This window comes from Cygnus atratus, chromosome 2, assembly GCF_013377495.2.
Source record: "Cygnus atratus isolate AKBS03 ecotype Queensland, Australia chromosome 2, CAtr_DNAZoo_HiC_assembly, whole genome shotgun sequence".
Lineage (NCBI taxonomy): Eukaryota > Metazoa > Chordata > Aves > Anseriformes > Anatidae > Cygnus > Cygnus atratus.
The window spans coordinates 26,569,345-26,591,997 of NC_066363.1; the positions used below are offsets into that span (position 1 = coordinate 26,569,345).

The 22,653-nt window shown below is 38.4% G+C and overlaps 1 protein-coding gene across 2 annotated transcripts in view; it reads right to left on the reverse strand.

Annotated features, from left to right (window-relative positions):
- Positions 1–22,653, reverse strand: part of SLC25A13 (solute carrier family 25 member 13) — a 99,926-nt gene that overhangs the window by 55,437 nt on the left and 21,836 nt on the right. For both annotated transcript variants that reach the window (XM_035545237.2, XM_050709315.1), the window contains exons 2-4: positions 20,154–20,207; positions 16,099–16,241; positions 9,231–9,346 (exon numbers count right to left, since the gene is read on the reverse strand). In XM_035545237.2, the coding sequence (XP_035401130.1) occupies positions 9,231–9,346; positions 16,099–16,241; positions 20,154–20,207 (313 nt within the window). The remainder of the gene's footprint in view (positions 1–9,230; positions 9,347–16,098; positions 16,242–20,153; positions 20,208–22,653) is intronic.

A 22,653-nucleotide genomic window follows, 5' to 3' on the forward strand; every position in this document is an offset into this window, starting at 1 on the left:
TCATTTACATTTACCCGGAAAAGCTAGAGCACTCTGGAAGTACTAGCATTACAATCACTTTCTTGATCTCCCTGATGCTTTGTAAAGGAAATGGGTTAAAATAGTTTTATACCTGGCATGCTGTGAATTAATAATACCTTGGAATACCTTGATTACTATGGATTGCAAAAGAAAAGTACTCATCCCTCCAACTTCCCTTGGCAAAGAAGAGCAGGAATAGCTGTCACAGCCACCTATTTCCACGGGTTAGAAGTCGTGACATAGTACAGTAATGCTGTATTTTTCTACCTCTTAATTCCTTGCAAAACATGGGCTACAAGCAATTCCACAATTCTGAATCAAAAAAAAAATTACGTTAGGTTCTTTCCTTCTTAAAAATACTATTAGGAAGATATCTGTTAGAACTCTCACGCTGAAGCTGGCACGGTAGAAACTGAGTACATAATTTGAAGATAATGGGATTGTATTTCACGACTCGAGAAGGGTGGGGGTTGATCTGAAAAAAGATAGCAGCTCAGGTCAGTGCAATTCATCTGCACTCTATCATGCAGTATGCTTCTGTTTTAAAACAGAGTCATTCAAAAGAGTGCAAAACCTTCCATTAGTGCACCCTGTATATTTAGACTAAGATCAGTTTCACCTGCACCTAAAAAGTGTGGCTGTACATAGACATTTGGGTGTAAACACCTTAAAAAAAAAAAAAAGAATTTGCTTTTGTTAAATTTTTGTGCATGTATATACGTGTAAGTGGTAGCTTATGGGTTTTTTAATAGGACTAGTTACTCCAAATTCAGAGAAAATCCCCAAAGATGCAATTAAACTCAAATAATAAAAATGGTAATTTTAAACCAATTTAGCTGTGTTGAGCTAGTCCAGCTATGGACTAGTGCTGAATTGTAGTGGACAAGCAGAAGTTTTGCTGCTTAACATAAGCCAGTGCTGCTTGTGTGTAACCAAAGCTGTTGTATCAAATTCAATGTCCCTATTTCCACATGGTAAGTGAAATCATCATCTGGACTCACTTCTGTTATCCCTATCATGGAGATCCTAAAATCACAGGACGTTCAGAATCCAGACTGACTTAACAGCTTTCTTGACACTGGCAGGGGCTGACTGTGCTGTAGCTGCCCAGGAAAACAAATTTACTTCAGAGTTCACCTGATTGTTTCCTAGAGCAGTTTAATACACCAACCAAAGTGATAAAAGCAAACTCCTGGCTCAGACAAATTATCCTAAAAGAGCATAAAAGTTATTACACTTTACTCTCCAAATACAGACTTGAGAGCTCTATTTCTTTAACAGCTATTTTGCTTAGATAGATGGTATTAAAAAAAAATCACTTTCTTGCAAAGCATTAACATACATTTTCCCCCACTTAAATACTTCAATTTCAAATGCACCACAAAATGTACTCCCACAACAGTACTGTATTAGTATAAAACTATTTTAGTTCAATTAAAATGTCTAACTATCTACCCCCAAACCTACCTAAACTGTAATTTTCACTTTGAGCATTTCCAACATGTTCTCAGTTTTGTTTTCTTTTATCAGCTTATCAAATCAGGTCCTGCATTCCAAATGTTGGAAAAAATAGTTATTAACTGCTAGGTAACAGCAGATTTTCCAATTTAGAAAACTGAAGTACACACACTCTGAAAGTATGTGTATTTTGCCATCTGAAATTTCATATTAAAATTTGTAATAACAAAATACCTTGCTAGCTTTCAGGGCCTGCTGAAGTTTTTTCGCCTTCTAGTTTGTAATTCTAGGAGAATTTGAAACGGGGATGGAAAATGAATAAATAAAATCAAGCTTAAAATAGGATACTTCTGCTGCTACAGTTTAAATATATTCTGGTGTGGAAGCTTCTGGTTCCTCTCCAAATGCTGCCAAGTAATCATGTTGTATTTTTTTCCCCAACAGCATATACAGCTGCATGAAAGATGGCTAACCCGGGGCTTACTGTTAACCAAAGAGTGACCCCATATAGTTGAGATTTACTCTCAAATTGGCTTTTTCCCACCTTTTCCACACCTATTTTTTTCTTTTTAAGTAGCACGAAGTAGCAGCAGAAAGCACAATATTTTAGCCATTTGAGCATGTAGTATTCTTGAATTATCCCACCAACTGGAAGTGCTCTCTGTTACCTCTCTCTCTTAAAATTGGAGCCATTATAGTCAATCGTGCAAATCTACAGTTAGCCTTTCATAAAAAGTGGATTTTTGACCCACTGAACTGGAACAGCTTTCTGAGCCGTTCTTCTGTCTCTGAGAAGATACCACACAATCCATGCACGTCAATCTGATCGTGGTGTGCACCTGCAGTCAGTTGTTCAGAAAACATTGCTCATGAGTGATTAAAAAAGGTTAAAAGTTCCCAAAAAATCATGGTGTTGGGTTTGGGTTTTTTTTGGAATGCAAACCGATCATTTAAAGAAGAGCAATAAAGCTTCACTTATATCAAAAAGTGGCTGCCTTCACAATGCTTTATCACCTTTTATCACCTCCAGGTAACCTATTAACATCTGGAGCAAATCAGTGGAAAGCAAAAGCTTACGATGGATCCCGAGATGCGTGCATAAAATGAAGTGGTTTGACTCAGCACATCTCCAGGCAGTATTGCAACAGCACCAACTGGAGTGTCAGCACCCTTAGAGGCATTCATAGCAGGGAAGAGAAGCAGGAGGATGGAGTCTTCCTTCGCTAAATGTGGCTGCTTTCACTAAGATGTGAAACATATCCATTTTGTGGTTTGAAGAAGCAACAAAGGCTTTATAGCACATACTGTACACCAAGGTGAGATTAAGCAAAGTATCACTAACCAAACGTCATTCAGATCTATTAAGAAGACTGTCATGAGAATGACAACCATCAAAAAATCCCTCCCCAAAAACCAGAAAAACAGGAAGTCTGGTACAAATCCTAATAAAAAGTTCAGCATGCCTTTTCTTTTAGAAGAGAGATGCTATCTACCGAACAAAATCCAGTGGCTGTAAATTTGCTGCCCAATCCAAACTTTTCAACAAGGGCAGAGCAGTATTACAGATTAATCTTACTTCAGTGAAAACATCATACAGAACATGCTTCTGTCTTTGTGATTTTTTCACCAATCAAAAGATCCACAATAACTTCACGTTTCACTCCTCTGCTAAAAATATGCTCACTTTTTTATCCTCTTAACCTTCCCCTGCTCTGGTTGTTTGTACTCTGGTCACTTCAAAAACTACGAATGCGCTTCCTTGTGACATACCCATACATCGTCCAATTCAGCTTGGCTGTGACTTTTGACTGAGATGAGCACATCTATTACTTCTGCTAAATATTGCAAATACCCCAAAAAAGAGGCTCTTTTTCAAGAGTACCGTAACTCTCAGCAGTTAAGATTCTGCATCCAAGCTTGTCTGCTTCTTCTGTCCTTGGACGTCAGGGGAAATAACATGAAATTTATACACAAAGCATTACATATTTGGCTTACAGAAAAGGTTTTTAACATTTTTTCAAGATGTAAATCCTTAAAAATATTTCTGCTGGAGCTGTGTATATCCATAATTTCAGCTTATTGGCAACAACTTTGCATTTCTTTGTTACCTTTCCTGGCCTCCTTAGATGAGAGTGACAAACTGCCAGAGCCCAAAGACCACATGTTGGGAAAGTACTAGGCCCCATGGGGGCATAAAAATTAAACTTGCCCCTTTTGCCCTGAAGAATAATAATAGTTTAAAAAAAAAAAAAAAAAAGATCACTTCTACCAAGACAAACATAATATACTAACTAAAATAAAATATCACTTTATCATCTCTGTACATCACAATCATCAAGACAGTTGGGTGTTGATGCACGTGGCACATGAGAACAGGCTGAGGGAATGGGGTTTTCTCAGCCTGGTGAGGGGTGGGCTAAAGGAGGACCTCGTGGCTGTCCACAACTACCCAGCAGGAGGGTGTAGGGAAGATGGAGAGGCACACAGGAAGCAAGAGAAGCAGTGGATACAAGCCAGAGCGTGGGCAATCCCAACTAGGAATCAGTAACTTCTTTTCCACCATCATGATAGACAAACTCTGGAAGTCACTTGCTCATAGAAGCTACAGAGTCTCCTCAGAGATATTTAAAACCTCCACTGGACACAGTCCCCAGAGCAGCCTGGCCTTGCTGGCCCTGCAGATGGCTGCCACTGTCCAGTCCAGCCTCAACTGTTCAGTGATGCTGTGACCATTCCTTGTTTTTTGCTAAAGAGAGATGCTCAGTCTTCAGTCTGACATCTGTTCATGGGCAACTTTAATATAAAAAACAAACAAAAAAAAAGGAAGAAAACTAAAACAACAAAGATCAAACACCGAATTTCAGTTCTGGATGACTTAGGAAACTCAGCTGTATTTTCTAGACCCAATGAAACACATCTGCATAAACGGATGGAACTTCTCCTAACACTTAAAAGGACAAATTCGCTTTGTGACTAAAGATGCTTTGTTTCACTTCAGATGTCTTCATGAAAGTCTGCCTAGTTATATAACATTTCAGGCAAAAGAAAAAATAAGAGAAGCTTGCCAGTTTGACATAAGTTTAGAAAGGAAATTACATGAAAATAATATCAAGTAGACTTCAAAAGTTGTTTTGAAGAAAAATAAATATACTTACAAGTCTTCCTTACATCCTCTTTTAATTAAAACTAGCTGTTATTTGTGCAAAATCCAGTAGAAACAACAAAAAACATTAGAGACTAAACACTTTTTGCACTTGTAATGCTGCTGTTGGGATCATCATATCTAGGCAACTGTCAGTTACAAACCAACAAATGCTTCACTGTGTAGGTGTAAGCTAACACATCACTAGCTACAAATGGTTTCTAACCAATTTGAACCAGCAACTGAAAACTTGCTAAGAATCACTGAATATTGCAATTTATCAAATGATCAAAGCTCACAGCCTCAGCAATTTAGGTTGGTAGTTCAGATTTAGCTTTTCCTTGCTTTACATGGTTTTGAGCGTACCAGGCTGGGCATCAGTAAGCTAAGTGTTGTACAAAAATACAAAATATAAATCCCAAAAGAAGAGCCAGGTCATACCAAGCAAAGCATAGAATAGGGCAAAGCATAAAATAATCCTCTGTAACAAAAACAAGCTAGGTCACAAAGTCTGAACCTAATCCTTTGGTTAGGAAAGCAACTGCTATACTCCTGTAATAATTCTTAGCATATTGAAAAAGAGTCAGAGCGTTATCACAGAGCAAGGACTCCGAAGCTCATCACAATAGCTATATATACACATTTAAACCTCAGTTAAGGTTTAACCTCATGTTTTTATGAAGTTTACAAACAAGTGTTCAGGCAATTCAAGTATCAGATAAGCAAACAGGAGTGCTTAGTAAGATGCATCATTAATTCATGTGTTCCTCTAAGAAATGTGGACTGCTATAATTAATAACAGAAGCACAGACCCACAATAGCTGCTCTCTGCATGTAAATAGAGTTCTGTTTTGAGACAAAAACAGATGCATTGCTTGACTCTGCAGTTGTTATGCCAAATAAGCAACAATTTAGTGTTTGGGTTCCCCATTCCTTTTGTGTTTTTTTTGCTGTCTAGGGAGTGTAGGGTATTTTTTGTTTTTGTTTTCTTTTTGTTTTTTAATGAAAGGCCTAACATGTTTTCCAGTGTATTCATATTTCTCAGGGCAGCACAGCATAGCATCCATTTTGAAACTGCTTCAGGTTGAATTAGAAGACTTTAGAGGAAATAAATAAATAAACAGAAAACCACAAACTATACCATAGCTACATTTCAATAACTATGAGAGAGTAAGAACTTCTGTTTGTAAGGAAAATTTAGTTCAAAACAAATCAATGAAAATCTTCAAAGCCAGGTTCAATGCTGGTCGTCAGCACAGACTTGGGCAATCATTTTTCTTTTTCTGCTTTTCCTTTCTTAATGAGAAAAAACGATGTCTACAATGTTCATTTTGCCCTTCATTAGGGCTGTGAGAACCTGTATATGAGACATAAAGTTCCAGTCCACGGGTATCACTGCTGTGTTATTCACAGCTCAGAATTGTTAACTCTCATGATTTCATTTATCCATCCAAAATTAAAGACGGAGGTTAAGACAACTTAGTTTTTAAACACTGACATTTTTACCCAAGCATCTCACCTTTTTTTTAAATGCCATCTAGTAAAGAATTTCAAAGGGCTTTGCTTCTTTAATGAGGCATTAAAATACAGTCATACGACAAAAAAGCAACTCTACTAAGTCTCTTAAACCCCTGGACTTACATTATCAGCTTTTATGTGCCTGTCAACACTCAACAGTAAGAAGCAATGGTTTGCTCTTTGCCTCGAATTTAAAAGCCAGCTAAACTTCCTCCCACTTTCCTGCTGAGAGCTTTAACTCCTTGCAAACTGTCAAAGGTTTGACACTTCAGCAGCAGATAAATCTACAGCGTGATGCAACGGCCAGGTGTAGTCTCAGTCAGCCACTGGCCACTAATTTACTGCTGGCCATTTCATTCAACTCACAAAAGTAATAAACTAGAAATATTCCCTCCCCCCACCTCCACACACACACACACCACTTGCAAAGCAGTCCTTTTAAATAGGTGCCACCTCTGACAAAAGAACTATATACAGTTAACTTGTAACTTGAAAGAACAGAAACATTTAAAATTGTAGAGATGTCACGGTATGGCTAAAATGCAAAGGAATTGCCAACCCAGAAGCTAAAGATGCAGTGTTTTGCAATAAAAGTGCAAAATATTGAATACTGAAACTTTTTACCCAGAACATTTCCCTGAACATCCACAGCCTGGATGTGGCATTCAGTCTAAAAGCTCATTGATGTAAAACCCATTATTAATCTGTTTTACAAAGGTGCCAAGCTAAGTGCACCTGTGGAAGAATATGAATTGGATGACTTGCTTAGTAGAAAATGGGAAGTTCACAGCCAGGAAGCCCTATATTTCGTTCAGTATTAGCTAAAATATTTACGCCATTATCTCATTATACAGAAAAACAATGACTGCAAAGATAAGCTATGCTTTACAACAGTAAAATGAGATACACATTTATAAAGGGATCCTTGAGATAGTACACTTAGCAGCAGCACAGTGAAAAGTGATCCTTTCCCTTTTCTCCTTTTTCTTTCGCACTGTAATTCCATAGTATATAAAACCCCTATTTAACTCTCCTAACCTTGATAAGGACTTGATCCCACTTTCATTCAAGTCAATGGAAAAAGATCTCGTAATTAACCTCACAGATGCATGACTGAGGCACTGAGTGGCAAAGTTACAGGAGAGCATTGTAGTAACTAATTTGTGAAAATATTTGTTATTTTTTACAACAGGAAAAAAAAGAAAAGCTTCTCCCTTACGATAGAAAACGTACACTAGCTTCACCTAAAGTTCATTTGGTTTTCCTGAGAACTCACAACACTGAGACAGCTCTCATATCCTTCCTACTCCAGGCATTTTCTGGGGCGGTGGCTACAAGGTACTATGCAGAAGTTCCAAATGCTTTTATGATTTTAAAGTAGGGGAGGAAGGAATTAAAAAAAATAAAAAAATATCTGAGGTTCTGCCAATGTTGGCATGCTTCCTCTTTCAAATACCTTAAATACAGCCTGGTATAAGAGTTTCTCTTATTGCTAAAAGGACTTCAATGGGCTTCAAATGCCAAACGAATCCCTTGACTCACTGTGTCGAACCCCAAGGGAAGCATTTGCCAGCAGGAAAAATATGAACAAGAATGCCAAAAGTTAAAAAGCTAAGTTGGACTGATTCAGCATTCAGATCAAACAACTACAGTTCTTCCTAGATTATTAACAAGTGCTCCAAGCGACTGGGGGCTCTGACGCAGACAAGAACCTGCACATCACAGGCATTCCAGGAAGCCTGGTTTGCCTATGCTGGAACAAAACCATTGCAAAATATCTGAGCCTTCCTGATTTAAAAGCATGCCGCCTCTCGTTGTCTCTCTGTCCATAAACACGCACAAGACTGTTAGGCACAAAATACTTCCTTCAGCAAGGTTAGGATCAGCAGAAATTTATCCTGAAATTCTTTCAAATCCTTTAGAATCCATAGTAATTTTTTTTAAAGCTGTTCTAACAAGTAGTATTGTACACAAGACATGCCTTTCACAAACTCAACAGACAACCAAAATAATGAAAAAACAAAACAGACACAAGAAGAGACAGTAAGTCTTCTCACCAGCCGCAACTTCAAATACAGATTTTTGGAGATGGAAGAAGGAAGATAATGATGCTTCAAGCAACCGTAACAGGAGATCTTGTCAGTTTAAATGGGCTGGAAAAGAGCTTTTTTAACTAAGCATATAGTATATGCAGGCAATACTAGCAAAAGACGAAGGACATATGAACCATACAGGGGAAGATGGGAAAGAGAAAGGGCCACTGTCATCCAGCTTTCCTTTTATTTAAAGATGTTTAATAAACAATTAATAAAACTTGAGACATATGGATAAACCTCTTCAAATATAACAGATTAGAAACAACAATTTTATTCAATGTAGGTGCTTAGGGTGAAAAAATTCCCCATACTTTTTCATGTACGCTTCAATGTCTGAAGTTTTTGAAGACTGCTAATTTCTGAATCTTCCAGACATAATGGTCTTTGTCACTGGACAGGTGGCAGATAGTCCTGCAGATATCAAAAACTGTCTCTGTGCTGTCTATAAATAAATAGACCCCATAACCATGCTTTAAACTGTCCTAAGTATGCCATGTTGTCTGTGCAAACACCACAACTCCAATGCACAGCTGAATTTTCTGTGGGGTTATAATGTATTTATTACTGAAAAATCTCACAGAAAAAAAAAAAGTATTGAGTCTTATAAGGAAGCCAGCTTGCAACACAGCCAATATAAACAAAAAATAATTCAGGGTAATTTCAGACTCGACGTTTGCCCAAGTCCTCTGGCAACTTTTTTGTGGTTTTACAATCGTTTCCTACAGCCACCTTTCACTGCTGTTCTGAAGACCTGCACAAACATGCTGGGAAGAAGAAGAAGTGACCAGTTTTCCAGAGACAGCCATGAAGATAACTGTGACCTTGACTTCATATTATACACATGGAAGTGATTAAAAAAATTTGGACACAAAGTTAAGTGGCACTAGTATAGTTCTATTACCAATCACTATGTTTCCTATGGTAACAAAAGGTAAAATAGTTTGGCACAAGTAGGGATATTTAAATTAAGAGTGTGCATTGAAGACCATTCTTACCAAAAGTAACTTCTCCTTTGCCAGTCTTGTCAAACAGCTGAAAGGCTACTATGAACAATGCATCTGGAGCACACAGGACTGATTCAAATGCCACAAACTCTTGAAAGGATATCAACCTGAAGGAGGAAGGAAAAAGCAAGAGCTATGAAACCAGCTGCCTGCAGAAAAGAGAAACACAATATAACACAGGTTATGCAAAAGAAGACAAAAATGCATACAAGTTGTTATCAACAGGGATTAAAACTTATCCTAAAACGCCCAATCGCCAGCACTGTTACCCTTTACATTGCTAGATGGAAATGACTCGGTTGAATGAGGAGATGTTCTGCTTAGCAAGTCACAACAGGACATAAAATCAGCCGGGTGCTCAGTGTGGCTACTCACCTCGGCTTTAATGCCTACCTGAACTGCCCTCTGGGAGAGCCTGCCTCCCTCCAGCGCCAAGCCAGCTAGCCAGGATATGAATAACTTCCCCTGGGACTCGGGATTTAGGGCTTTCGGAAAGCAAATCCATTCAAGACCTACATGCTGCCACTCACTCCTGAAGGAAAGGATTGGGGTGAGCTACCTGTTTGCTAGCACATGTTAGTCACCCGTGGCAGCCCTCGAGTGCTGCGTGTGGAGTCACGGGTTTCAAGCAGCAGTCTGCACAGCCTGCCTCCGCCCAAGAGCACTTCAGTCAAATTCATCATCGTAGCCAGCTTCCCAAGACACCCGTGCATTAGCAGAGCACAGATAAAAGCAGAGGTGCCTTTCTTTAGGATAGTTAATAAGCAGAAATACATAATTAGGCAACTTGGCATCGTTTCCAGCAGTAGGTTTGATGCAGCAAAGGCCTTGAGCAGTTTTAATTTCTCCGGGTCACGCCCAGGAGTTTAAATGGAGATCAAACTCCTTTTCTTACAGGGACAAAGGCTAACCATTCTTCTCTTCGCTGCTTCTTTAATGACTGGGTTGTACGGCTCAAAATCATCTTCAAATGTGTGGCTGCAGGGCCTGCTGCCAGCCGGGGAGCTTTAGGACTGCCCTCTCTCTGGGCTGCTTTATGTCAGGGCAGCAAGCACGCGGCTTTAACGGCTTCACAAGGCAGTAAGTACCTGGGGAATGAAGATTTCTTTCCAAGATTCACAAAATTCAGTGCATCAAACGTTAAGAAACAAATTATTATTATTATTATACTTTAAAAACTAGCAACATCCTCAGGACTTCTACTCAAAATGGTACTGCGGCTGGTTCCACAAAAACTTCCACTCGGTATGCAGTAACAGCAAAAAACGATGTGTTTGAAGAGGCTGAAACAGGCATTTTTTTCATCCCATCACATTAAGATGACCCAGGACTGTACACCCATTCCCAGTCACCCTGTCTCGAGGGAATTATTTTTTAAGTCACAGAGAACTGTGCTTGCTGTCAGCAACTAGACAGCCACAGCGTACCATGAGCTGATTTCCATGAAGAACGTGAAAATCAGAGAGGATGAACAGAAGAGTACTATAAAAAACAAAAAAAAGCATAGTATAGAAAAGGTCAGAAAAGCTGTTCTACTTTACCTTCCTCGACATACACACACTAAATAAAAGTGAAAATAAAAGCATATGCAGAGTCAGAAATACTCTAACAAATAATTAGCTTTGGAAACTTGCCACCATAAGTAATTATGTAGCAAGAAAAATAAATAAAAAGAAACCTCCTCAGGTACTCTTAATATTAAACTCACAACTGATGATGCCAATAAACATATAGGCATGCCTTAAGTTTTACTGGCAAAGAAGCCAATGTCTTACTACTTGAGCACACGTTAACACATGGGCAGGCTGCTAAGTCATTTATTTCAAATTCCTGAGGAGCTCTCAGTACCACCAACTGTGAAACCCAGAACGTGCTGCAGATACTCAGTCTTTATAAGGCAGAAAACTTCCATCTCTCCCAAACCAAAAGGCTTTTTTTTTTTTTAAAAAAAAGGCAATATTTCATTTAAGTTTAAATCTACACATCACAACCTACTTAGTTTTGCATTTACACGTATCTGTTGTTACTATGCGACTTTGAGGTTATAAAAGCTCATTATTATCCATTATTAGTTGTTACATACCTGACAACTTCCACAACAGCAGATAGATACAAAGCACTGAATGCTTCTGTCCCAAATATTATAAAGCCCAGACAGGAGGAACAAAATAGCAGGCAACAAGACTCTCAAATTGGATTGTTTAGAATTTAAACTATCTGCCAACACCAATTTGATTCAGCTGCTGTTTGTGTGAAACAACAACCAACCTATGTCCTTATCAACACATCCCAACACGTGCAGCAATCATAACACAGCACCCTTCCCAGCAGAATCCCAACGCCACGCTACGAGCACATCCTATGCCATTACGCCTGGATTCGATGAGGACTCCAACACTGCTACAGTATTTTATACTGGTAGAAGCATTCTTTGTCAGTTCTGGCAAGTAATAAACCCCCCTAATAAGTCAGAGAGAGATGATGAAAATAACCCCGTATCCATTTTTAAAAACAATTATTCATAGCCCTAGGAAGATTAAAAGTGTACAAATTGTGTGGTTCTTGCCAGACTATTAAAGAAGAGACATTAATATCTGCTGTGCCAGCTGAATTCAAATTAACCCAATTTTTACATGTTAATTAAACCAGCTATTTTCTTCTTATTGTATTTTTGCTCCCTAAGTAGACTAGCCTGCTAGTGATTCCCAACAGATCTATTCTAACAACAATGACGTATTCATTTACTTCTATTATGACCATACAATACAGTAACTGAGCAGTAATTTTTCACAGTCAATTACACGTGTGATTCTTAATGCTTAAAGATGCTGAAATAATGTGTACTACATAGCCATATGCTCACTTCTCTATACTGCACAAGGGTAGTTGCCTGGGTAACACATTTTCTCTGTGGTTTAGCATCACCCTTTTGGGTTTAGCATAGCCCTTCGCTGAATATCATTAGGTGTCATTAAACAGCACATATTAACATGGACTTCAATATACTACTTAAGAGTTATTTTATCTACCTAAACAAGTGCTCATTTCTGTTACAAAAGCGGAGAAAAGCCTAGCGATTTTAACAGCGCAAAGAGAGGAAGCTGAAATGTTTACAAAAAATTTACTTTGGTGTTAAAGACATCCTATCCAACTGGTTAAGTCTTTCTTCACCTTCATGACCTCATTAACAGTGCCAACATTGCACAATTTATTCAGGAAGGCTGAAAGACTGATATTTTAAAAACATCCACACACAAGAGCTACAAGCCAAAAACAACAACAGTGCTATGGTGCAACACAACTGTTATTTATTATTCCCTCCTTTCTTCCAAACTTCACTGGCACTCGTGCCCACAGTACCTGGGCACCACGCAGGTGTAATCCTTTTCCACCAGATGAAGTACGCACGTAGCCATAGAAGGAAAAAAAGCCATTACCCACTGCAATAATACATACAAATGCAATGATGAAGAGGTTTCTTCAGAAATCAATGCATATGTTTCTACTGTATCAGCAATTTGAACATGATAACATAATAGGACACAAATTGAAGCTACATCTATTATTTTATGCTGCAACCTAGGTAAACTAAGTACAGTGTAAATTGGTACATTAGAGAATAAATTTATATCCAATAATAATGGAAAATGCTGGCATTTCCAAGTGTTATTCTTGAATAGTTTGTCCTTTCTAAAAATAAAACATATAATGTTTCTCAGTAAAGTGTTAGTTACTACAGTCCAAACAGAGATGTGCAGTAAATACTTATTTTGTTAGACAGATGTTTAAAAGTACAGCAAAAGACTGGAAAGCAATATGTTACAGTAGGCAAGATGGAAAATGCCTGGCCTGTTGCTGATAGGCCTTGATAAAGCCACAGTACTTCAGGTAAGTTTCTGGTCCAGCTGAAGCCAAGTGAAGCATTTTTCAAAGTAAAATTAGGAATGAGAAGCTTAAGATCTGGATCTAAGCAAGGCTCTTAAATCTGCCTCATGCAACCTACAGCCGTGTGATATAAGACTCTTTCAAAACCTGTGTGATTACCGTCCCACTACTTTGAAATGCCTCTCTGGACATCAGCAAGAAAGGTATTCATTCCCTTTTCTTAATGGAAACCTTAAAAAGATGCCCCAGTAAGAGGCAAGAAGATAAGCCCACCTCCAAATATTCCTGTGCCCTGACTTAAGATGGAGACAAACCTTGCTCCCATGGCAACAGATACTCACAGAACGCCAGAGTCTGCCTTTGAGAGGTCTCGTATCTGTGTCACGCCAACAGCAAATCCTGTAGGCACTGTCAAATCCTTAACTCCTGGCAGTGCAGGAACTGTGCTACAGCTGCACAAGAGATTTTGTCCATGGCAACCAGCGAGATCACATGTAAAAGATACTGTTCTCTGCTTGCGATTTTCTCTTTCTAGTTCAGGTCTCTGAGGAAAAATATGCAAGAAGCAAATTCCCAGTGTTGCGCCCATTTCACCTGCCTAGTCTGCTCTCTACCACCCTTATACCACAGAATTTACAGAACCTGTTAAACGCTGATCATTTGCTAAGTAATCATATCTGGACGAGAGAAGAAATGAAGCATGAAGTTCATTTCCATGTCCACCGTTCACACTGCAGGACTTCTTCAGTTCTGGAGTAAGCCACCCTGTACCAATCTGTGTGCTCTACTAACAAGTCCGTAGTTCTCATGCTGTCTGCCTTTCACCCCCGTGAGTTACAGACTTCAGTATTTCTCACCGACTACACTTGGTATCTACACATAACTTCTCAGCAGAATCAAAAGGAATTAAAAACCATAATAACGAAGCCAGGAACAACGCTGGTGATTCTGAGCTCAAGACTCTGCTCCTTCGGAACAAAACCAGGGATCCCCTACAGTGCAAATACACTTACAGAAATACTGTAGCAGTATTTTCAGTACTGCACTACTTTAAGCCATTAACACTAGAACAAAATTAACTTCTCATTGCTATTGCAAGCCACCTTCTTTTTTCTACTAGAAAAAAAGCCGAAGTATTGAGCAGACTCTAATGACCTTAACACTGACCAGCCTCACAAAAGCAGTTTTGTACTTCACTTTAAAACCAGAATCTCTGGACTGCCAAGTTGGAAAGAATTCAAGAGAAGACCAATAGGTCCTGTTGACATTCTTAGGGGATTTCATTCTAGCAACCAAAAAGCAAGTTGTCCCTGCTTCCGATGATCACTCTAAGAAGTACTTTATACCCCACCAGCACAAGGTACAAATGTCTGGCGACACGGCAAAAAAAATGCTACAGTGCCAGATTAGAAAGATGAACGCTAATCAGTTTCTGAACTTGCTCCCTTCTTTTACATAGTAGTGTAGCAGCTAAGTAAGAAGATGGCCTGAATACCACAAGAGACTCTTCCGAAATCATGGTAGGAACATGCAGTCCCGTCACTGCAGTCTGGACTGCAGAAACAATCCTTACCCATGGCAGAAAGTGGCAATTAGAAGCTTCAATAGTGCACTACAAAAATGCAAAACTCCTGCAGGATCACACCAAATTACAGAATCCCAACCTGTCAACAAGTTCACATAGGCTACAGCTTTATATTTTGCTCATTCTGATACCAGCTTCTGCTTGTGAGGGAGGTCCAAATTACAAGGCATGTATTATACTCACAATCGTCTTACTACAAAATGGATTTGAATCTGTGCAATCTAAAAAATGCAGTTTTTACAGACACCAAACCAAAGGAAGAAATCTGAAAAAAAGCTTAATGTTTTCTGTCAAACACTATCTGAAGCCACCACTTTCTTGCTGCCATTATGCCAACATTACCAATGTGACCTTTTACAGGATTCTTTTGCCATGGATAACAATAATTACATTGACTTGTCTATGAGGTTTAAGGTGCACAGCTGCCAAATACCTGAGGCTGCCTGAGCAGAAAAGAGAACAGAGAAACTATTTTAAAAGTTCTCAGTTATGCGTGCATCTGTTCCCTAGGAAGCCTGCATTCTCTAGTCATGCTTTATTTATCTCCCATTTTACTCTCTGCAACCACTGATATGAGTCATGCCTGAAGTTTTCTGGTTTCTAAAAACACCACAACTACAGACTTTAAGTCCATAGCTAATTATTCTAAAGTTTCTCTAAAGATACTTTAAAGGCAGGATTCAAAAAATGCATTCATATGGGCGAAGAGACAGCTTGCCTGGGCAAGTACCAGAAGCAAAAGCTAGGGTTTCATTAAAGAAGGGGGGAGGAAGATGGAGGGGTAGCTAATCTTGCCTATTGGCAAAGTCAGCCTTTCAAATGCAAGCCATGTGCAACCAACTTCACTGCTGTCATCCCATGTTTGCAAAGTGGCTCACTAAATAGCGTTGTTGTTCCTCCTCCGTCTTGAGGAAAAGCAATGGCAAAAACCTTTAACAATGCTACGTCAAACCAAAGTAGAGGCACTTTTTTTTTCTATGATCTCTTCCTGCATCATCTAAACTTGTTTTGGATTGCTATTTGAATGTGTTTGTGACAAATACATGAAATAAACAGAGACAGAAAGACTCATGGACAGAAAGGAAAGCAGAAGTTATGGGAACCAGCCAACAAACATGAAAGGTTCAATGAATTAAAAATACACAGTAGACAGAAAATGGTTTGTTCAGCTAAATGCTACAGGCAGCCCAAAACACTGTTTCTACTCCTTCCACTTTAAAGATGCTGTACTCCTTTATGTATTTGCAGGCAAACAAACATCAAAACAAAGTAAACAAAACAAAACAAACAAAAACAAGAACCACCAGCCTTGTGCTGGAAGGAATGGTTTTACATTTTATAAATGAACAACAAAGAGAAAGAAAACAAACAAACAAAGAGAAAACTTACCCATCTTTTGTCTGATCCACTACTCCCGCAAGGAGCTGTACAGTGTTTGTATTAGGCACTCCATCTCCAATTATCTTCAGGTACCGAGTGACAAAGTCATTAGGAGACATGAAGAATTCTCCATTCTTCTCCACACTTGCATACTGTTAAATGAATATAACATTTGGTGACTCAAATGTATCCTTCTCCAGGCACTTTTATTGCCACTATCCAGAGTACCCAACCAGCCCCAGGCTTACAGCAGGTAAAGACCATTCTGCTGTGAAGAACATAAAAACTGCACCAAAGCAGGACAGACTAAGTGGGGAATACTACAACAGCCAAAGGCTTTGCTTCCCAGCCAGGAGAGTGGCAGCTACATTATTTGTTTATCATCTCAACAATTTCACCATGTTTTGTCTAGAAACAGTTAACACTCCAGTATGGATTGATTTTGTTGTTAGTGGTGGGTTTTTTGAAGTAGAACAAGAAACACACATGCATTTGCAAACATGCATATGGCACTTTAGGTCCACTGAAACTGTAACAACTATGGGATATTCCACCATATTTTACTTATCTGAAACGACTCCTTTGTGTAGCCATTCTATTTTGGCATGAAAAGGTGGGCTTACACCTGAGAAATGACTTTGCTGTGCTAGTGGAGTAAATGATCCCACAAGAGTGTCCACCTGGGGGTGCTGTTTTGGAGCAACTCCAGCACACCAAATTCAGCTGCAGCTAGTCCCTAAGTAAAGGAAAACCTACAGCTACTCTTCCTTGGTTGAACTGCTGAAAGAAAGGAGGTCAAACAAAAGCGATTTGCAGAAAAATGTAAGAGAAAACAAGAACTTGGAAATGGCAATTTAGCACAATGCACAAATAAGAAGAGGGATCTGAGGCCTCACCAAACACTGCTGGCAGTGGCACAGTATCCAATACCAGGTACTGGCATACTGCTCCAGATACAGAGTTCAATATATCCAAGAGTATTTGCTCCCAAGGGAGGCCTCCAGTAATAAGTTACATATTCCTTTTCCTTGATATTAAAATATTTTGAAGATACTGCATAAATAAAATTGCCTTTTGTACCACTCTTACCCTGATTCCTCAGCCTTCCCTCAAATTTTAAAGCTCTCACCTTCTGCAGAAGGGCAAACTTGAAATAAACCCTAAATATTTTTTTAAGGAAGGGAAAAAAAATAAGGACAACTAAGACACAAGAAGAAGGATAACATAATCTAAAAACATTAGCAGAACTGTTTGTTAGCTTCAAGGGAAAGGTCTATCCCAGGATAACAAACAAGCACTGAAAACAGCAAAGTAACTTGTTAATTCCTCTAGCATTTTTAAGGTAGGATAATAAACCATTTCTGAAGCTCCCCACAGAGAATTATCCACACCAAAGTAATAAATAAATTAGTTGCCTATTGATATTTTGTAGCGTACTTCAAAGCCATGTGTTTTGTTTTACATTGCTGTGCCTCTGCTAAGGGAAGGAAACTGCCAGTTTTCATTTCACAGAGCCACGCTGGTGCCTGCCGAGTGCCGTTATACCTGCAGTACGCATATAACTCTCAGAGGGATGCCAAAGTGTAACAGTAAGTAGATTATTTTCTTCTAGTGCTATATAAATACAGTCTTCAGGTACGGCAATATCTCCAAGGATCAAGGCTTCAGAGAAGCAAGCCCAAACAATACGTAACTTGCTTTGGCATCTCTATATTGGTTAGCATTTAGGGATACACGTTTCAATAGACACTGTCCACAAGACAAGCTCTCCAGTTGATACACTGTAAGGAATTTTCAATTGTATACTTTTACAAGAACTAGCAGATCAATTGATTTCAATGTAATCATTTGCAGGAAGACAGAATCTTTCAGAAACCCAGCTTCAAAAACTTTTAACACAGCTGCTATTGAGAAACAAATCAAATAAGTCAGACAGTCTACGCTTCTATATTTCATTTTTTTCTTCCAGGCTAACCCCCTGCTAGGGCACTCAATAACAGAAAACAGCACAAGGTTTCAGTGTCCCCCTGTTTCTTGTCATTGTGATTTACTCAAGTGTATTTGAAATCCAATCACGTTCTCTATACTACATATAGAAAATGACCTTGGAAAATGTCAGCTTGATCACTTTCACTAAAATCTAATCTCTTAGGGGTTATGGTAGAAGACTTTGAAAAAGTAAGCTTACTCTTGGAAATTATCATAACAAAAAGAGAAAAAAACATCAATTCTATTGGTTTTGGAGGAGAGACATTAAAAAAATGGTTCTTTACGATTGTATTTTTCCTCACTTTGGCAATTATACCCACAGAGAATTTGATATTATACAATAGTACTTAATGGCTTTTTGGTAACTTATTTCCATACATTTTAGATACTCAAGTATTAACCAGTTCAACCCCATTTTAAGTAAGATTTGCAAACATTTTATTGGGATTTTGATACATTTAAAATACTAGAAGTTTATTGTAATCAACTGTATTGAAACTGCTAGCCTCATCTTTATTTCTATACACTGGGCACATTTCCCATCTGGGGATCTTATTTTCTAACTCTTAATTGAAGTAGAAAAATGGCTGTCAAGTTATTTTATAAGTGAAGATCCCACACTCTGGAGAAGCAACTGTATTGGCCTCACCACTCATCTGAAGCAGCTTAATTAATACTCTGGCCGTAGCTTACATGTAGAGCACAAACCAACATACCTCACTCACTCATCCTTCCTTCTCAGTGAATAGCATGACAATTTCTGTACTATACTGAACAAACTGCATACTTTATTACTGTACTCACTGAGACCCCTACTTTTCAGAGAAAACTAGAAAGACGAGGAGCTAGAGGTGGCAGTTAGTGTGCTAACCCTCTGCCAAACTCCTCACATTCCAGAAGGGACCAGTCTTCTCTCTGCCATGTTTATCCCCTTCCTCAGTGCTGCCATCTTCTTGAGTCTACCCCGTCTGCCTTTTATATGCCTTGGTCTTGCTTTTCCAGTACTGACCTATGAAAATCCCATTCTTTTTCAAGAGTCTTTTGAGTCTCCTGACAGATAGCAGTTCCAGGGCTTAATAAGTTAAATCTCAGCTTTCCCAACTGCAAATCTAATTTCAGAGCTATAAATACTGATAGTATATGATAAAACTATAAATACTGACAATACACATAGTGACACCTACACATACTGTTAATAATAGATCACAAGGGCCAATGGAAAACATGCCAAGAAGTGCAGGGAGACTGAAGTATGACATTGGAGAGATGGAAGGAGGAGGGTAGAACTCAGAACGGTATTAGCTCTCTTAGGCACTTAACTCTTTCATAAAAAATAAAAAATAAAATCAGATACAAGAGCTCTCTGCAGCACTGCGGCACTTACCTCACGTACGTATTCTTACCCCAACTTCTGTATTTTTCTTCATATCAGAGTACTAAACTATTTTTGGCACTGTACTAATAAATCTTTGTAGGGTTAGGAATATTTCTTTAAATTTAGGAAATGGGTCAAAGAATGCCTTATTCCAGTAAAACCTTGTAGCACACTTCTCCAAGTAGACAAGGCAAGCACACGACATTTAATCACTTGCATACGTCTATAGCAGGTCAACACAGAAGGGATTTTAGTTAAAAAATAAATAGGGCCGCCACTTCAAAAGGTGATCTTCCCAATACTTCTACAGACTAGAGAAGCAGGAATAACCCTGATTGAGGGAAGACAGCAAGGATGGGAGAAGAAAATTTACCTAATGGTCTAACAGCAAGGTGTCTACACTAACATTTTACCACATGTAGGAACAATACTGAAACTCCCACCCCATTCTCTGAACAATGCATTTTTTTCTCTAAGATAGTAATACTTCTTCTGAGTCAATACAATAATCACTCAGGAATGTATCTGACTTCTTGGTGAGCATTGTTCAATTCTGATAATGGTATTTAAGTCTAACATGGTAATAATACAGTGAATGATTAATGGTTGGAAAAACTATCAAGAGTTGTATGCAGCAATAAAGGAGCAAAAGATATGAAAAATTTAAGCAGAAAGAGTAAAATATTTACTTTATACATACCTTCAAAAATATTGTTTTCAACTCAGCTGGATCAGCTCTCTTGGTTAGAGCCACCTACAAGTAAATACAATTATATTAATATCCGTAATTTATAGAAAAGATGTCAAAGTGTCATTTAAAAGAAAGAATTCAAACAACAGAATAAGTGATGAAAATAAATTTTCACTTAGATAAATTAGCTACTGCTTTAGCCGGTCATATTTATTTTACTCATTTCACAGTTATGCTAATTTATTCAAAATTTTTATTGTAGCTGCTTCCCTTCTGCAGCTCTGCAATTCTTAAACAAGCACATGTTAGTAAGTCATATAGATAGATATCCAAGCATCAAATCTTTTCAACATCCCTCCCTGCTGAAATTCAGCATTATACCATCTTTACCATATAGCTTCTTACACTTCCAGCATCCTTCATCTAAGAACTTCAGAGTACCACATGCAGCCCCCAGCTGACAGATGGCAAGAATAAAATACTCAGGCTTACTAACCTGTCCAGGAAAGCAGCTTCCTAAAAGACTGAATTCCAATGTAATTATTTGTTTTATTGGTACACCTACCTCCTACTTCCAACCTTTTAAATTATTTAAACTTACAGTGTAGACATTTCTGAAAGTCAGAAAGCACCGTGTCTAGATTTTCTGCAGATCAGACAACCAGTCACTTACAACTAAAACACAAAATAATTAGAAAGGTTTTGCTGGTGTGTGTGTTTTTTGTGTTTGTCTTCCCAAAACAATCAATTAAGGAATATTGTATATGTACTACGGAGTAAGCCCAACAGGCTTATTTTCTTCATGTACATACCATGCCATCCATTTGCTGTTTTTGGCAGTAAGTGGATTCATCCCTTCAGTCTGTGCCTGCTATAGAGTTTCCCATTCTTTCTTCAAGATAACTTGATAAAACCTTGCTTGCCAACATAAAAACCATCATCTGACAGTCAACTCAGCACATCAATCTATTTCTAATCCAAAAAAATTACTGTGTAAGCATACCTGGATTTTCAAAAAACTTATCAAAACATCTTTAGCGGGGAACAAAGAGCCAAAGGGCGAGACACAAAATCTCATCCTCACCTAACAATTAAACATCAAAAGGTTTATCAATTAAACATGAATAAAACATGTCTACCTACTTTCTGGGCTTTCCAAAGCAAAAGTAAACTGTAAATGTGGATGTACAAGCTAGACTGCAAGTGCACTTCCATACTAGGCTACTGATGCAAACGACAGAAAGGGGAAATAAAAGTCTGTACAGCAGGATTATATCCTCACCCATAGAATTACTGAGGGATCTTTACTATGGTTTTCCTCACCCTAAATGGGTCTTTGAAAAACTAAAAAATAAAAGCCAGAAAAAATACCAAAATAACATGGAATATTTTAAGAAAACTATATGAAAAGGGATTCTTATGTATACTTAAAAAAAAAAAAAGAAAGAAAGAAAGAAAAATCACACCTGAAGTTATACTAGGACTTGACTGACAAAATCCTTAGCTGGAGTTCTGATTCTGCGTTTGCACAGAAATCTGTGTGGAGGCAGTTGCAAAAAATCAAAGTATAATTGTGAAGCTGGGAAACTAAAAATGTGTATTTTCTACAGTACAAGCTGTTCTAAATATACTCAGTGTGTAATAAGCAGACATTTACTTTAACCCCATTTGCGAAAATCCAGTACTCTAGAGGTACCGGGAGCTTTGTGGAGGGAAAAAAAAAAAACACAACATTTCTATACTGCTGCAGCACTGAATCTTACCTCTACATGGGTAAACAAAAGATACCTCAAACATCTGTATCTATTAAAAATACTATCAGGATCACTTTTCATCCACCTTAAAAGTTTTACACTGTCCCAGAAATCTAAGCATAAAGAAACCAGGGATGAGAAGATCACAGGGATGAGAAGACCAAAGGAAATGGGTACACGCTGATAATTGTACTTTCACTAATTTTTGTTTTGATTTCCCTTATATAAAAACCTTGGGAAACCTGAGACAAAAACATGCTTACGGTCCATCTGCCATTTTTCAGCCCCCTTTTGGTTATATATATATATATATATATATATATTTTGTTAACAGCAAGTTTTTTTGAAAGCATGTACTAAAAGAGAGGCTGAAGGCGGTCAGATCAGTGAATGCACAGAGGCCCAAGCGGTGGCTGCAGACCATGGCTTCCCTGCACTTCCCACAACCTATTTCCACATTTTCCTATTTCCTGGGAAACAGGCGAGGAATGGGATGGCTACCACTCCATAATGGGTTTGTTAGTGCATCACCCACCAAACTGCTGCTTTGAAAGGTCTATGTGATCCCAAGCAACGAAAAGATCCTCCATGACATTATGACCCAGCTCAGAAAGGCTGATGCCAGTGCAGCTCTACCAGTGCTAAGAGAAATACTGAATTCAGCCTTCCATCCATACTCTGCTGCGGGCTAAGCTCAGGCTGCACACACACACACAAGAACTAATCCTGACACCGGACATTGCTAGCAGATTTCC